General features: G+C 48.8%; 1 protein-coding gene across 2 annotated transcripts in view; it reads left to right on the plus strand.

The window, feature by feature from the left end:
• The window catches only part of Olfml2b (olfactomedin-like 2B), a 38,359-nt gene that overhangs the window by 15,882 nt on the left and 5,048 nt on the right, over positions 1 to 17,429 (plus strand). The window contains exons 4-6 of one of the 2 annotated variants that reach the window (XM_006496901.3): positions 2,047 to 2,223; positions 6,254 to 6,485; positions 8,439 to 8,951. In XM_006496901.3, coding sequence (XP_006496964.1) covers positions 2,047 to 2,223; positions 6,254 to 6,485; positions 8,439 to 8,951 — 922 coding nt within the window. The remainder of the gene's footprint in view (positions 1 to 2,046; positions 2,224 to 6,253; positions 6,486 to 8,438; positions 8,952 to 17,429) is intronic. The other variant, NM_177068.4, reaches the window with a different exon arrangement.

Here is a 17,429-nt window from a genome sequence, read left to right on the forward strand (position 1 = left end):
ATTTAGGGGCTCTGGATCCTCAGGCAGGCAGGCAACAGGCTTAGGAACAGCCCTTGCTCCAGTTGTTTGGGGGACCCACATGAAGACCAAGTTGCTCATCTGCTGCATATGTGCAGAAGAACTAGGTCCAGCCCATATTCACTCTTTGGTGGTTCAGCCCGCGGGAGCCCCAAGGGTCCGGGTTAGCTGACTCTGTTGGTCTCCTGTGGAGTCCCTGTTCTCTTTGCTGTTGCAGCGTTCTGTGGAGCTGGGAATATAGGCCTAGGCCACCAGTACTGGTTACACAGAACACTTGTTTGTATTTATTTTCAGAGCAAAGGATGGAACCTGGGGCTTTATGAAAGATAGAAAAGGCTTCTATAACCATTGAGCTACATCTTCAACATTGTATTTAAAATTGTTTCTTTATTTCTTTATTATTTATGCATGAGGGCATGCACAGGTGCTCTCACACACTCCCACACGTGTGCACGTGTCTCAGCATGCATGTGGAGGTCAGAGGACAACGTAACCGTGGTTGGTTTTCTGCTTCCACCATGTCCCGGAATTGAACCCAGGTCTTCAGCAAGCAAGTTTTTTTGTTATTGTTGTTGAGTTATGTTGTTATCTCTACAACAACATTTTAAAGGGTTTTACTTCTATTATTTTTAATTATGTGTGTGTCAGTGTGTCTGTGTGTGGGTATGTAGACGTGAATGACGGAACCCAAAGATGGTCAGAGGCGACAGCTCCCCATGGAGTTGTAGTTACAGGGAGTTGAGAGCTTCAGAATAATACAGAATACAATGTGGGTGCTGGGAACTGAACTTGGGTTCTCTGCAAAAGCCCCGGTTGAACATTTTAGATACCCATGGAACCCTTAGTGTAGGACCACAGTTGAACAACACTGGGGCTCTATGGAGTCACTCTCTCTAAAATGGACTACAGGACAGAGGGAATCTCTGTGACTCGGATCCCACCTACGCCCACCTTCTGCAGTTCTGCCCTCCCACCTTGCCTTCTACATTCCCCTTTCTTTCTTTCCTTTTTATTTTTTTAAAAGAGTTTTGGAGGTGTCTTTATTATATTTAAATGAGCACACTGCAGCTGTCTTCAGTCACACCAGAAGAGTGCATCACATCCTATTACAGATGGTTATGAGCCACCATGTGGTTGCTGGATTTGAACTCAGAATTTCTGGAAGAGCGGTCAGTGCTCTTAACCACTGAGCCATCTGACCAGCCCTCACATTCCTCTTGCATGTTCTGACTGTCGTGTCCAACATGTAGAGACTCTTTAGCAGTGTCTCTCCTCAGTGACCACAGCCAGCCCCGAGACAAGGACTCCAGGGGCATTTGGAGCGTCTCCTACCCCCTCTGTGCCTGCTGACCAAGATGCAGCTTTGACTCTTCCTGGGGTGAACCAGGGGTAGTGTGCTGGCAACCACCAATGTGGCAGCTGCCCTTATGCACAGATAGGAAAGTTTGAGGTCAGCCTGTTCATTTTCTATGTGAGTGATCCAAAGAGGCAGGGGTGAGTGGTTGGTGCCTATAGACAAGCAAAGTAAGTGTGGTTCTTTAAAATCACCCCAACACCCTTCTTTCATACATGGGATGACTGATTCACTTGAGTAAGTGAATGGAATCGCTGGCATCGTTCTTCATCGCTTAGCAGGAACACTGTATACAAAGAACCAAAAAAGAACTGGGTGCCCTGGCCATGCCAGTGGTATTAGTAGGGAAGCTATGATAGTCTGGGTATTTCTAGCAGTTGGGTGTCTGGAAACTCTGCCTGGGCGCCTGTCACTGGTTACCAGGACAGGACTAGGCACATGTATGGGCCCTGATCTTTTCTTGGCTCCATCCTCTGAGCCATCCCCATGTCTATACATTACCCACTCTGAGCTCATCCCTATGTCTTATCTCCATTCTCTGACCCATCTCCATGGCTGCAAATCTCCATGCTCCAAGCCACCCTGCCTCTGACTATCTCGAGGTTGCTAGTTACCTATTGTCTGTCTTCAAAACATTTTAACGTTTCCCTTTTCAAAAACTCTTTTCTCCTCAGGAAGTCTCTAAGAACCTCACCAAGGAGAATGAGCAAATCAAAGAGGATGTGGAAGAAATCCGAACGGAGCTGAACAAGCGAGGCAAGGAGAACTGCTCTGACAACACCCTAGAGAGCATGCCAGACATCCGCTCAGCCCTGCAGAGGGATGCGGCTGCAGCCTATGCCCACCCAGAGGTGAGGCCCCATCTTGCCAGGGTATCTCCTGGGCCTGGAAGAGTGAGATCAGCTTGAGGAAGAGCAGCTCGGGGCTGAGTCCTTCCAAGGCCAGGGTCTCAGTTCTGTGTCACAGCCCCATAGGTGTGATGGATAGGGCTTGGCCCAGCTTCAACCAACAAGGACAGCCAGGGAAGTTCAGTGAGTAAGGGTGGAAGTTGGTACTCAAATCTGGGTCTTCTGAGCCTTGGTACTGTTCTCACGATATCCCATGCTGCTCTCTTGAGCATCTCTTGTAGGACATACATGGGACCATCTATGTTTGCATCTCTCCTAGCGTCGTTATGAACACCACATTTTTCTCTCTCTTGGAAATGCCTCAGCTTGCAGACAGTAAATGATATGGTCCCCCTATTTATAAGGGCCTCGTTAGTCACCTTTCTCACTGTCTGGTTATGACTGCAGTTCTGGAAAGCAGGCCAGACACAGGTCAGTATCCCCATCTTACAGATGGATACAGAGCCTGGATCCGCTGGAAAGTAAAGGCAGAACATTCCAACCCCTGTTCCTCCCACTGACTTGTGTCCCTACCACAAAGCTAGCCCTGTACGAGATGGCCAATATAGTGTTGAGTCATGCCACAAGACCTGCTTGCATGAAAATATCTCTTCATTTGGTGACTTTCTCCTAAAAATTACTAGCTGGACTTGCAGAGGGATCTCTAGTACACATCTTTAATCCCAGCACTTGGGAGGCAGAGGCAATTAGATCTGTGTGAGTTTGAGGTCAGCATGGTTTACATAGCAAATTCCAGGACAGACAGGGCTATGTGATGATGATGATGATGATGGGTATGTGTTGGGCAGAGCCTAGGTTAGTTAGAGATTGAGCTGGCTCTTCTGTGTGCTATGATATATGTAAAAGGTTGCGAAGTGTGTTTCTCAGCTTTCTGCTACTGTAACAAATTACCTGAGATAATCAACTAAAAAAGAGGAATGGTCAAACGACTTGATTTCAGAAGTTTCAGCTCACGGTCATTGCTTTGCGTGGGGAGTATGTGGTAAAGCTCTGCCAGTCACCCCAGGGCATAGCAAAGCCAAGGAGAAGAAGGGGCCAGGCCCTATGACCTAACTTATCCCACTAAGCCCCATGTCTTAAAGCTTGCACTACCTCATAGCACCATGAACTAGACACCAAACCTTCAATAAATAGACTTAAGATCCAAATTATAGCAGGTCACATTGCTTTGTGGGACTCTGTTGCCTGGGTTATCGTAAATTTGGGTAGAGAGGATGGAAGGCTTTGTGTGTAGGCTCGGAACTCTTGATGTTTGGTTAGTTGATGGGTGTCATCTCTCCTAAACTAGCTTCAAACTGGCTATGTAGCCAAAGATGGCCTTGAACTACTGATTCTCCTGCCTCAGAGTCTCAGGTGCTGCGACTACAAGTGTGTACTACCATGCCTGGTCTATGCGGTGCTAGGGACTAAACCCAGGACTTTGGGCAAGATAAGCACTCTATACACCGAATTCCATTGCTGGCTTACAGGCTCAGAACTCTTGGGTAAAGAAACTCATTATAGTGAGGCTAAGGGGGCATATCTGGGGGGCTTGGGAACTTTCGAGTACATGTGTTCTGAAGACACATGGGGACTCTGAGACAACAGGCACTGGAAGAGTATGGTGTGTGGACTTCCCCAATAAGTCAAAAGCAGGAGGGCGGTGGTGTCGCACACCTTTAATCCCAGCACTTGGGAGGCAGAGGCAGGCGAATTTCTGAGTTCAAGGCCAGCCTGGTCTACAAAATGAGTTCCAGGACAGCCAGGGCTACACAGAGAAACCCTGTCTCGAAAAAAAAAACAAAAACAAAAAACCAAAAAAACAAAACAAAAAAAAAGAAGTCAAAAGCAATCCCATGCTGTAAAGCAAGAAACAGTAGTCATTACCTGGCTTTTGATGTTTTTGAAACATTATATTCCCTCATAAATAATTTGTCTTATTTTTGAGTGTCCCTTACGTATTGGTCACTGAAACATGTGTTTAGCCTGGTGGGTGGGTCACCCCTAAGGGACCTTGAAATCACCCCACAAAGAGGTGTGAAGGTACCTGAAATCACCCCAAAGCCAGGAGCTCTGGGAACCAGAAAGGGACGTGAAGGTGTCTGCCCCTCACACTTGGCTCCTGTGCCTCTCATCTCAGCCCCCGCTGCCCAGTGCAGCCAGCATTTCCTTACCTTCTGCTTCCAGCTTCCCAGTCAGCCAGCTAAGCTGGAGAATGCGGTCTGTTGTCTTGATGACACATTCTGTGGTACATTCAGAAACCCTGCTCAGATTTCCCGAGGGCAAACTACAAACCAAATCAAACACACCAAACTCTTTTTCTCCTTGCTCAGCAAAGTCCTTCCCGGGCCTTCCCTGAGTCCCCACAGCACACAGTGCTGAAGTTAGCACAATCCACCCAGCCAGGCTAGAAGCAGAGAGGGAGATACAGGATGCCCAGAGGTAGGCTCATTCTCTCGGTGTGTACGCAGCAGCCCTGTGTCTTTGGTGAGCGCCACGCTGCAACAGGGGAGATGGTTTTAGCTGGTTATTTTTGTTTCTTGCAAATGATGCCAGACAATTCTTGGAACGGCTAGTAATTATTTTGTAAGGTGGTCTTCCAACGTGGTCCTTGTCTAGAAGGTTGGCAGGGAGGCCCGGAGATCAGGTTGGTAGTGGAAAGGCACTGTGGGTGTGGGAACACTGGATGCCAGGAGGTGAAATCATTTGGCAGACTCTTGGATGAACAGAGAGGCAATCAGAATGTGGTGGGGGTAGCTGCCGCCCAGTTCAACTTGCCGCCAGCGAATCCAAGGAAATTATATGTTGTCTGGCAAAGGCTGTCCACCGTCTTGCTCCATATCCTTGGCTGGGACAAAGAACTGCAGTCCCTGCCCTTTCCCGAGAGCCTGGACCTAAAGTCAGTTCCTGGGGTTTGCCACAAAGAAATGACAGCTGGCTTCTCTGACATGGAGGGAAACCAGCGCCAGCAATTAGTTGCCCCTGGGCATTTGAGGTAGAGGCTGTGGCAGGAGCCTCTTGTCAACCTCCCAGGCAGCTCTTTCCACTGGGAAATGAAACATCTTCCACGTCCATGCACAGGGCAGTTGCCAGACCACAGCCCTGAAGACATGGAGATGGTGGCCACTTTTTGGAAGGCTAATAAGTAGACCTGAGGTCACAGTCAATGTGGCTTAATGTAAGGAGGAACACAGGCCCAGGAAGTAACCGTGGGGCCCACTTGGTGATTGTGTGACTTCACTTGTATCCTTCTCAGCTACTTCCCTGGGTGGAGTTTCAACTAAGTTACTGAATGGCTGTTTCCTTATCCAGGAAATGCTGGTAGCATTACCTTGCTCCATTGCTATGAGGATTAAAAATAATATTCTATATTGGGTTGGCTGTAATAGGTGCTCACTAAAATGGCACCACCAACAAGCAAGCATGCCCATCCTTCTGGTAGAGGTTGCCTTATAAGAGGCTTGAGGGAGGTACAGAGATGGCATGGAGGACCGACACCACCAAGGGCACAGCTGGCATACTAGCATGTGTTGTGCTCTCCCGGGTAGTTCTTTTACCCCAGTGAAGGGGGATTGACAAGGATGTGTGCACATTTTTCCAGCTGCCCATCACTACCTCATGTCAAAGAGACGGCCATATTTAGGGATGGCCATGTCTGTTGCACAGTCTGGTTAAACTCTCTTCATGCATGGGAAAACAAGCAGAGATGACAGGAGATGTGGTTAGAAGTGAGCATGGTGGGTTTTCTCCAGGCTGGATCCTAAAGGTCAGAGTGAAAGCCCTGTTTTCCCCCCTCTGTACACACCGAGGTGGTGGGATGGGGAGACAGTCTGGCCATGATGACTGGACTGGATCTCTACAGCTAATCTCTACAGCTAAGGCCCTCTTGGGAAGTGCGACTGTATTTGACTGTGGCCTGTGCTCCATCACTGTTCGTCCTGTCCCATGTCTCTGATCAGGGAGTGACCTGACCTTCCATTTTGTCCCCTCTGAGGAGCAGTATGAAGAACGGTTTCTGCAGGAGGAAACTGTGTCACAGCAGATCAACTCCATCGAACTCCTGAGGACGCAGCCACTGGTCCCTCCTGCAGCGATGAAGCCGCAGCGGCCCCTGCAGAGACAGGTGCACCTGAGAGGTCGGCTGGCCTCCAAGCCCACCGTCATCAGGGGAATCACCTACTATAAAGCCAAGGTCTCTGAGGAGGAAAATGACATAGAAGAGCAGCGTGAGTCCGGGTCAGAGGGTCAGGGATTTCATCCTTAGTGCAGGGATGCAGTTATCCCAGAGTTTGCTGAGAAGCCTTGGACCTTAACCTCTCTGGGGTTCAAAGACACTGTGGCAAAGGATGGATGAGCTGCAGGGACATCTGAATCCTTTTGTTTCTTCCTTCTGGTTTACAGATAGGGAAACCAAGGCTTGGGCAGAATAGCTTTCTTGGAGATACTAGGTAAGCTCTGCCATCTGCTCCTCTCTGTGGTCCTCAAGTTTGCTGAATTTCCAACTCCTTCTCTCATCAGCCTTCACCCTTCCTGCCTTTCCACAAAGAATAGACGAGCTCACTTCTGTATCCCTCCATGTCTCCTGTCATCTTTATTTTCCTTGCTCTGTTGCTCAGGCTCATCTATGAACTTCAGAAACTTCTGTGCTAGCATCTCTTCCAGCTTCTGGCTCCAACCTTCATTCTTCTCTTTCTGCTGCTTATTTTGACCAATGAAATCCTGACCCTTTAGTTCTAGTGTTTGCTCTAGGCTATGCTGCCAAGGCTTAAGCTTATCTCTCTGTTGCTCAGAGTCATCTGTGAACTTCAGAAATCTCCGTTCTAGCATTTCTTCCAGCCTCTTTTTATGTTGTCATTCTAATATTGCAGCAACTGCCTTATTTTGCTTTGCCAGCTTTAGTAAATTATCCTCTAGACTTTGCTGCCAATTTTTATCTCTATCTCCTTGTTGTTCAATCTGATCTGTGAAGGGTGGAATTCTTTTTTCTGGTGTCTCTTCCAGCTCCTGCTCACCCCTTACCCGCTCTTACCCACCCCAGCCAGGTCCTTCCCTCTGGTCTCAGGAAACAGCCTCCCCAGATGTGTCCCTGCTACACCTTGTTCTTTCATCCAATGCTTTCCGCTCAACCTGTTGCTGCAGCTGCAATCATTACCCACGTTAAGTATGTTCTCCAATTCTGACTACCCAAGTGCTCCGTCCCTCTTCCGGTCCAGCCCTTAGGGTGTTTCCTCCCTGCCCCACCCCTGCAGCATCATCTCCCTCCTGGTGTTCCAGGCGAACCTCTGAATTCTAGCTTTCTAGCTCTTTCTTTTGTGCGTAGAACTCAGTGTCCCCTCTCATACATCTTTGCCTTCCGAGTTTTGTCTGCTCATCCATCTCTCTCAGAATTAAAACTGACCTCTGTAAAGAGACCCCAAGCTGCCCTCGATCTAAGTGCTGGCTTCCTCTGACCCTACTTCCCACTTGTACCCTCTGCTGGGTCCACGCTGGCCTCCTCACTACTCCTCAGCCTCAGCAGGCTTGTTCTGGACCCCCAGGCTTCGCATTACTATTATTTCCTGCGCCACCCGCTCCTCCAACCAAGTCCTCCCCGCCTCTCCCCAACCTCCATGTCGCAGGGCCTACTGTTAACTTTCTCAGGTTCCTGAGCCCAGCCAGCTCAGTGGGTCTCATCTGACCAACCATTCTATTCGCTCCTGAGGGGGTTTATTGTTTTTATTTTCTTTCTCTAAAAATGTTTCTTAGCTACTGTTTTCCAGGCTATCCTTGAACTCCCAATCCTGGCTCACTTTCCCAAGTGCTAACATTGCCAGTGTGAGCTGCCCAGGCTCATAGCCCATGACTGCTCCTCCCCAGGCTGGAGTAAGGATAGTAGCAGATTGTTCAGAGACTCTCAAGAAGACACTCTTCTCCCCATGTTCCTGGCCAGCATCTAAGTCCCCAGCCAGAAGGGTTTGGGATGGACCTCAGCTAGAGGGCTTGTATAAAACGCACAAAGCCCTGGGGTCCACCTCCAACCAGAAAATAAAAGCCACCAGGTAAAATCCGGGCTGAACTCGGTTTCTCAGCTCACTGCCATGTTGGAGCAAGGAGCCTCCTTCACCTGCCTGTTGCCACCCATCCGTGGCCAGAGTGTTCCTTGTCCTGTGCCACAAATGAGCCTTGTGTTTGTTCCACAGACGATGAGCTTTTCAGTGGCGACAGTGGAGTGGACTTGCTGATAGAAGATCAGCTTCTAAGACAGGAAGACCTACTGACAAGTGCCACCCGGAGGCCAGCAACCACTCGTCACACTGCTGCTGTCACGACTGATGCGAGCATTCAGGCCGCAGCCTCATCCTCAGAGCCTGCACAGGCCTCTGCCTCAGCATCCAGCTTTGTTGAGCCTGCTCCTCAGGCCTCCGATAGAGAGCTCTTGGCAACCCCACAGACTACCACAGTGTTTCCAGAGCCCACGGAGGTGATGCCTTCTACCCAAGTCTCACCCACCACCGTGGCCCACACAGCTGTCCAGCCACTTCCAGCAATGGTTCCTGGGGACATATTTGTGGAAGCTCTACCCTTGGTCCCTCTGTTACCTGACACAGTTGGGACAGACATGCCAGAGGAAGAGGGGACTGCAGGGCAGGAAGCAACCTCTGCTGGTCCCATCCTGAGCCCTGAAGAAGAAGATGACATTCGGAATGTGATAGGTAAGTCCTTCTTCCCTGGACTGGTGCTCCTCTGGTCATTTTGGTAAAAGGAAAAGGGGTTTGTAAAGGACAGGAACTGGGAAGCCAGGCCCCTAGCTGGGGTAAAGTACTGGCCTTGCATGAGTGAGACTCTGGGTCTCACCCTCGGCTCCGCCAAAGCAACGCAACACAAGAAAGGCCAGTAGAGGTGTGCCTCTGACCAGTAGTTAGTTTTCACAGCTAGCAGCATGGCCAACCTTTTGAGGTTGTAACATGACATTGTCACTGCAGAGTTCACATTGGAGAACTGTGCTATAGAGTTAGAAAAGGAAAACCTGCAAAAAAAATCTTATATTTTAATTGATTTTACAAGTTTGTATTGGACTGCAATTCTGGCCACATTTATCCATGGGGGCTGTTTGAACATTTCTGAAGAGTTTCATATGTAAATGTGTCAGTGGCGAAAGTATCATATATGAGTGGATAAAATGAACACCATATGGCCGTGGGTAACTTTTCCAAATATGAATTTATCCGGTGAGTTTGCTGTGAACCCTGACGTGTCTGTCAGCAGCAGCAACCACAGTAAGGTTTTCAGGCCATGAACCAGCAGAGGATTAATTCTTATTGAGGTGGCTCCAGAGTCAAAGCAAAGTAGGGCGAGGCATGTTGGTTGGTTGGTTTATATCAACGTGGCATAAGCTAGAGTCATTGGGAAGAGGGACTCTCAACTGAGAAACTGCTTCCATAACATTGACTTATAGGCACATCTCTCAGGCATTTTCTTGATTCATGACTGATATAGGAAGGTCCAGTCCCCTGTGGGTACGGCCATCCCTGGGCAGGCGGTCCTGGGTTATATATGAAAACAGGCTGAGCAAGTCAAGAAGCAGCACCCATCCATAGGCACTGCTTCAGCTCCTGCCTCCAGGTTCCTGCCTTGTCCTTCCAAGTGATGGACCAGATGAACCCTTTCTCCTTGAGTTGCTTTTGGTCACGATGTTTTATTACGGCAATAGAAACCTTAACTGAGAAACCAGGGAATAGGCAACAGCATAGGCCATCATGGAGAATGTAATAAGCCCAGAACTGGAGAGGACAGGGATGCTAGGGCATCACTGAGCAATGCTCTGACAGACAGGTGCAAGACAGAGCTGAAAGCAGAGCCAGCTGCTGGGAAACATGGCATGTGTCGGCAAAGGGGGTTGTCACGTGAGTTGGTTTCAAAGGATGAATAGGAATGTTTATGCAGGAAAAGAGAGCTTTCTTCTGTCGGACAGGTCTGGTGGTGCAAGGTACATTCTAGAAGCATAGAGAAGACGGGTCTTCTGTTCCAGAGAGCTCCATGGCCACAAAGAAAAAGGAGAGTAGGGGGTTGGGGCAGGAAATAGAAATAGTTATAGAAAACAGCTGACTACCTTGGGTGTGGTGGTATGAATTTGAAATCCCAGCATTCAGTAGGCCAAGGCAGGAGGTACTCAAGTTTGAAGCCAACTTGGACTATATAGTAAGACTCTATGTTAAGAATTAAAGTAAATTAAGGTTTCAGAAAATGATAGCTGTTCATTAAGTCACCACTCATTAAGAGTGGCTGGATGGGAATGCTGTTCAGTAGAGGCTCTGACAAATGTCTGGGAACGCCACAGGTTCAGCAGGGGGCAAGGTCTGTCTCCTCAGCATCACCTTCTTCTTCCTAGCTCCCGTCCCTTTGTAACCTTGTCCTCAGGCCCTCTTCAGCATGTCACGCTAGCTCTAGAAGCAAGGCTGTATGGGGAGCACCTGCTGAAGGCCACACATCTGACCTCTGTACCTTCTCTCATGTCCTTGCCATTGGCTTATGACCTTGGCAAAGCCCCATGTTTCTCTGAGTCTCAAATAGAGTTAGCAATTTGCCAAGTATCTTTTCTTCCACTGTGTTCTGTGATTTTTCTGCAGAAAGTTTGCAAGGATGTACTTGTTAGTAAGGGGTGCTAATCAGAGGAAAGTCTCAGAAAAACACCAGAGTGGAAGTAGGAGACAGGTAGCATCCTTGTTACTTTTCTGTTGCTGTGACAAAACACTATGACCAAGGCAATGTATAGAAGAAAGTGTTTAATTGAGCTTGTGGTTTCAGAGGGTTAGAGTCCATGATGGTAGAGCGAAGGCATGGTAGTAGGAACAGCTGAGAGCTCTCAGCCTGATCTTTAAACAGGAGGCAGAGAGAGAGAGGGAACATGGGAAAGGGCAAACATTTGTTTTGAAAACTCAAGGTCTTCCCCATTGACACACCTCCTCCAACAAGGCCATACTTCCTAGTCCTTCCCAAGCAGTTCCACCAACTGGGGACAAAGCATTCAAACATACTACAGAGGACATTATCATTCAAACCACTACAGGAAGTAGGACTCCCCAAGATAGCATCTCAGGAAAACCAGCAAGAAGGCAGCACTTGAATGGCAGAGGCAGGACTGGAGAAGGAGAAAGTGTTTTGTTTTGCTGTCTGTCTGTCTATCTGTCTGTCTGTCTGTCTGTCTGTCTCTCTCTCTCTCTTTCTGGTGGGTGTATGTTCACATGTGTATGTGGGTATGCATGCACATGTGTGTGTCAGTCCTAAGTTAACATGACAAATCTTCCTTGAGAGCATTCCACTTTATTTATTGAGGCAGGGTCTCTCACTGAACCTGGAGCTTGCAAAGCCTATCTAGTCTAGCTAGCCAGCTTGCTCCTGGAATCCCCATCTCTGCCTCCTGACTACAGATAACTAGCATGCTACCCTGACTTTTAAGTGGATTCCGGGGACCTGAACCCCAATCCTCTCATTTGTGTTTCACCTCCTAACCATCTCTCTAGTCTTTCCTTTCCTCTCCTCCCCTTTCCTGTCCCCTCCTCCTTACCCTCCTTACCCACCCTCCCTCCCCTTCCTTCCTCTCCTCTCTCTCTCCCACCCTGCCTTTCCACTCTCTTTTCCTTTCCCATGGGGTGAAAAAGCCAAAGGCAAGTTAATTCCCCACTGCATGAATAACCACCTTTTCAAAGACCTGGGTCCTTCTTCCTGTCTGCTAGAATGTGCTAGACTCTGAGTAGAGAGCTCTCTCTTACCCTGGCTGAGGGCTGCCCTGAACCTACAGCTCCAGGCCCAGCACCTACCCAGCTCCATCGGCCCCACACTCCATGCTCCAGCTTCCTGGTTACCCTTCCTTGAGTGGGAGGGGAAGTTCCTTTAGCTGTTTCACTGTTTGTCTCCACTGCCCTGTGCAGGTAGCTGGAAACTCAAAGTGAAGACAGTCTGCAGGCAAGGTCCATACATCTTTGGTCATAAGGCCATTGGTTTGAGCCTGGGAGCCTCTTCTCCCATAGACTAGTTAGCAAAAAGGGGAGCCCCTCCCCAACTGTCTTCATGCTGGCTCTGACCCCAGCCTCTCCTACCTGCCTTCCTAGGTTTTGCCTCCAGTGGATCTTTAAACCACTGTAATTGCCAATAGGTACCTATCTGGAGTTCACAGGTCTTGGCCCTCTTAGTAGCTCAGCTGGCATGCAGACCCTGTATTCCTGATAGCCATGCACCTGGTGACAGGAGCTAGAGATTGGGGATACATGTTTTCCTGTTGCTCGGTATTCTGTTGCTCGGTATTGACTGGAGTGAGTCTTGTAGATCCTGGCAGAGGGCTCTGGCCTCTTCTATCTAGTCTGAAAAAAAACTTGGACAGTGACATAGATGGAGTGTTCTGTTCAGATGCCAAGAATAGGATGAGAGTGTAACCCAGGGAAGAAATTTCACACGAATATACAATGTACTGTGGTTATATTCACCACCTCCTCTAATCCCTCCTGCTATCCCCTCTTCCCCTCTCAGCCCCTTCTTCCTGACTAGCCCTCCTCCCCCAACAGCTCTTCAGGGAGAGGTGGGGCCTCATGGGCACCTCCTCTATACATGATGAAATGGTGAAGGGCTAAATCAGCTGCTGTGTGCTCATGGCTGCACAGGGCCAAGTCACATCTGGATGGCAGCGTTTTGTGGCGGTCCTTCCTATCCTCTTGCCTCTTACATTCTTTCGGCTCTTTGGCAAATTACTTCTAACCATCTCTCGCCATCAAGTGCCTCCCACTGGGCCCCGTTAGTGTGGATATGGTCTTGTTACTAGAACCTTCTCTGCAAACTTGTGACTTTCCCATGCCTGGCCAAGCAAGAATGGTGTGCTGATACCTCCTGGTTGTCAGTGAAATAAAAGTCATTTGGCAAAACAGATACAGGGCACTGAGTTGCTGCTGGCAAAGGTGGTTTGCTGGTGTTTTGTTTTGTTTTGTTTTGTTTTGTTGTTTTTATTTGTTTGTTTTGGTTTGGGGGGAGGGGTGGCAGTTTTGATTTCTTACACAGTTTAAGATGTAATTTTTTCTTTTCTTTTTCTAAAAACACAAAATAAGACAAAAATCATTTGGGCCTACAAGTCACAATCTCTCTAACTCCATTTCCTGAGTGCTAGGACTATAGGCATGGATGAGCTAGCATATGCTTTTTATTTTATTTATTTATTTATATTTATTTTTGAGATAGGGTCTCTCTACATAGCCCTGGCTATCCTTGGGCTCACTATGTAGCCCAAACTAGTCTATGTAGATCTTCTTGCGTCTGCTTCCTAAGTGCTGGGAATAAAGACATGTGTTACCATGCCTAACCTTACCATGTACTTTTAAAGGCAGTGTTGCCCACGTTAGCCTTAACCTTCATCCTCTGGTCCTCCTGACTCTTATGAGTTTTGAAATTGTGGGAGTGCATCACTACACTCGGGGTTTATGTAGTGCTCAGGATAAACACTAGGGCTTCGTGCATATGAGCAACACTCCACAGTTTCCAAAAGGAATATCTTTCCTCGGGTTTTTAGACCTGATTTTGTAATGTCCTAAGATACCCAGAGCTATCCTCAAGGAAGTATTAAATCCTCAAGAAAATGTCTAACACAAGTAAATAGGGATTGGTTTTTATCGGACACTGAAGTGTAGTTGTAAGAGCGGGAGAAGGGAGACCTTGGCAGTTCCCAGTGGCAGCCTTGGCTCCGAAGAGACTGAGGACCCAGGAGCCTGGTGCCTCTGCTCAGCTGCTCCAGCTGCCATGGAGAGCTAGAACACTTGTGCAAATGGCCACAGCTCGGCAGATTTCTAGACTTTATCAGTGCCAAGTCCTGATGTGATTTTTTAGACGGGGGCCGGTTATGGGCAGCGGTGGGGGAGAGAAGAACAAAGAGGACAGTCAGCTTATGACAATAGCAGCAAGCGTTCATCTTGAATTTGAATCTATCATGATCTGTAAAGAATGTCTCCCCCACAGAGCACACAGCCTGAGAAAACCCAGGGTTTGGCCAACCCCTCTGGCAGTGGTGTGAGGGGCCAGGCCTGCCTGCCTTAGGTCAGTCAGGGAGGCTGCTCCAGGGACACCCAGGGAGAAGGATGCTGACGTGGGCTGGGGCTGTGCTTTCCAGAGCCTCTGTGGCTCTAAGACTCTTTCTACAAGACAGACAGCTCCCTGCCACAGGCAAAAAAAAAAAAAAAAAAAAATCTAATAACTCCTATAACCCAGCCATCAGTTCACAGGGAATCTGGCTGTCTCCTGGAATGAGACAGAAATGAGTCTATAAAGTGGAATTGCTCCCTTAGATATATACAGACCAAAGTCTGAGGTCCTCAAGTAGGATAAGCCCTTTTGTACATCAAGTTACACCTCTTGGTGCTGGGCCACACCACAAGGTTCCAGACTGATCGAGGCATGATCAGTGGGGCTGACCATGGGAGGGGGCCAGCAGCCAGGGTGGTAAACTTGTCTGGAGGCACAGCAAGCATCAGATGCATGTACCCACTTCTGCTGTGGGGCTCTCTCTCCATCTTGCAGCCATGGATTGCAAGTTCACAGGACAGAGAGGAGCCCTGCCACAGAGGTAACAGTATGTGCCAGGCTTGGCAGGGGAGGCAAAGCAGCCTGGGTGTTCTGGCACAGGCTGGCATAGGAAAAACTGCTGTACATCTGTATTAGTTATCTTTCTGTCGCTGTGATAAGACACCAAGACCAAAAGCCACTTAAGGAAGAGTTGATTTTGGCTCACAGTTCCAGAGGGCTGGAGTCCATAATGGCTCAGAAGACACAGTAGCAGACGGCAGGAGCAGGGACCTGGCTGGTCACATTTCCTATCCACACAAAGGAAGGAGAGACTTATCAGGAAGCAGGATGATTCTCAAAGCCTGCTGCCAGTGACATACTTCTTCCAGCGAATGCGAACCTCATAAAGGTTCCATAACCTTTGCAAATGATAGATGTGCTCATGGGGGGATATTTTTTCACTCAAACACCCATACCTTAAGAGTTTCAGAATGGCAGCTTCAGAGCATCAACATGGAACAGACTCTCGGAATAAGGGCCCTACGTTACTACACAGGTCATAGGTTCATCAAGCCATCCCTGGGCATTGCCCTCATGAGGCTAGAAATGGGCAAGAGGCCTCCAACTGGCCATCTTAGGACTGAGGTCCCTCTGTGGTATGTTTCTCTGTGTGTGCCCTTACATTTGAATGCCTGTGGGTCAGTTGCTCTTCAGTGCTCTCATCTCTGTGGCAGCCCGTTGTCACATGTTCAGCCCGAAGGCTCATTTAGAAGCAGTTGGGTGAAGACTGGAGAGAGATGGTGGGAAATAAGAATGGTGATGCTGGAGTGCCGGAGCTGCTAGGATGGGGACTTAGGGCTTCACGTGGTACCTAGAGACAAGTTCCTAAGGGATTCAGCAGTTATACCTTGTGGGAAGGCAGTTCTTACGGTCCTCAGTAGGCAGGCTGGAAGGAGGCAGGGGTGAATCCGCAAGACAAGAACGGGCATAAGCCAGACCCGCAGCAGTGAGATCTAAACTAAGTCTGTGGAGGGGAAAGGCTGAGGGGTGAGAGGATGGAAAATGGATGCACTCAGAGACCACTTGAAGAAGCATGGGAGGTGAAGGAGATATCAGGATAACCCACGCCTCTGGCTTAGCTAGTGGATTTCATGCTATGTCAGGAAATACAGATGCCGTAGGACGTGAATGGAAGCAAGTGAATACACTTGTTAATAACCAAGTTTGAGGAAACACAAGGGCACCCAGGGGCAGATGTCAAGCAGGCCACTGGATGCACCAGACTGAGCTATGACTCTTTAGGAAGAGCTGAGAGCAGAGGAAGGCACCTGGGAGGGGAGTGAGCACTAAGAAGGTACACATGGCGGTGGGGTGGGAACTCTGAGACAGTGGCCAGTGGAAGCCAGGGAGGTTCCACCTCCCGAGATGGTTGGGAGTGCTGCAGATGGCTCTCAAGGGCTGACCTAAACAGAGGCTTGGACAGAATAGGAGGATGCCAAGGTCCCTGAGAGGCAGTGTCAAGTATGTACAGCAGCAGGTAGTGAGAGGCTAAGACCATGTAGGCACAGTGAAGGGAGCACCCTGTGGGATGAAGGAGCACCTCACAGAAGGGCCAGTCAGCAAGCTGACAGTGGAGCAGGCTCATACATTTGCTGCTATGTTTGTCTAAGGTATGACATGTAAGCAGATGTAAATACTGAGAGGGAGGGATCCTTTCCTTCCGGTTCTGGTAAGCTTTATATCAAGGGATAGCTGCCTTGAAGGACTGTTGATGAGCGAGTTTAGAACAGGAAGTGCTCAGTGAATGTTAGTGTCTGCCAGCATCACTATGGTGGCTCTGCTCCAGGCATGCGAAGAGGGGGCCCAGACAGAGCTCGCCTCCCCAAGGCTCTGTGAGCCTCCCTTTATCTCTCGCCTTCTTTCTAAGGCTGATTGTCTGTGCCCATGGGTAGGAGCTTTGAAACTATATCAGTTGCTTCGTTGCTGTTACAAAATACCTGACCTGGAAGCAAACTTAAGGAAGGAAGGGTTCATTCTGGCTCACGTTTGAGGGTGCAGTCCATCATGGGATGGCAGGGAGCAATGATGGCAGGATCTCGAAGCAGCTGGACTCATCCTCTCTACAGCCAGAAAGCAGAGGGTGAGGCACGCTGATGGTTAACTCATGGTCCCCTTTTCATTTGGTCCAGGATTCTTGATCATGGGATGATGCTGTCCACGGCTAAGGTAGTCTTCCCATAATCCCTCACAGACTTGCCTTTATGATTCTAGATCCCCTCAAATTGACCATCTTAACCATCACGAGAACCATCCCAGGTTCATCTGAGCATGGGGGATGTATTCGGGCACCACAGTCTGCTAACTCTCCTGGATGTCTTCAAATGTACTGAAGGCACACACGTCAGTCCTGCCTTCCCGCATGGACTTGCCCATTCTGTAAGCTTTTCTGTACCTCGGTGGCATATGCAAATTTGTCCTGAGGATCCAGGTATCAGCACTGCACAGTTGTAAGCTGGGGACTCTCCTCTTGCTGCAGAAGCAGGGACATCTCCCCCTGCTCCAGAAATTGACCTCGTCTATATTCATCCCCACTTGGACAAACTGCCGTAGGCCTACTGGCTAAAAACAATAGACATTTATTCTCTAGCAGTCCT

This window comes from Mus musculus, chromosome 1 (assembly GCF_000001635.26).
Source record: "Mus musculus strain C57BL/6J chromosome 1, GRCm38.p6 C57BL/6J".
Taxonomy (NCBI): Eukaryota; Metazoa; Chordata; class Mammalia; order Rodentia; family Muridae; genus Mus; species Mus musculus.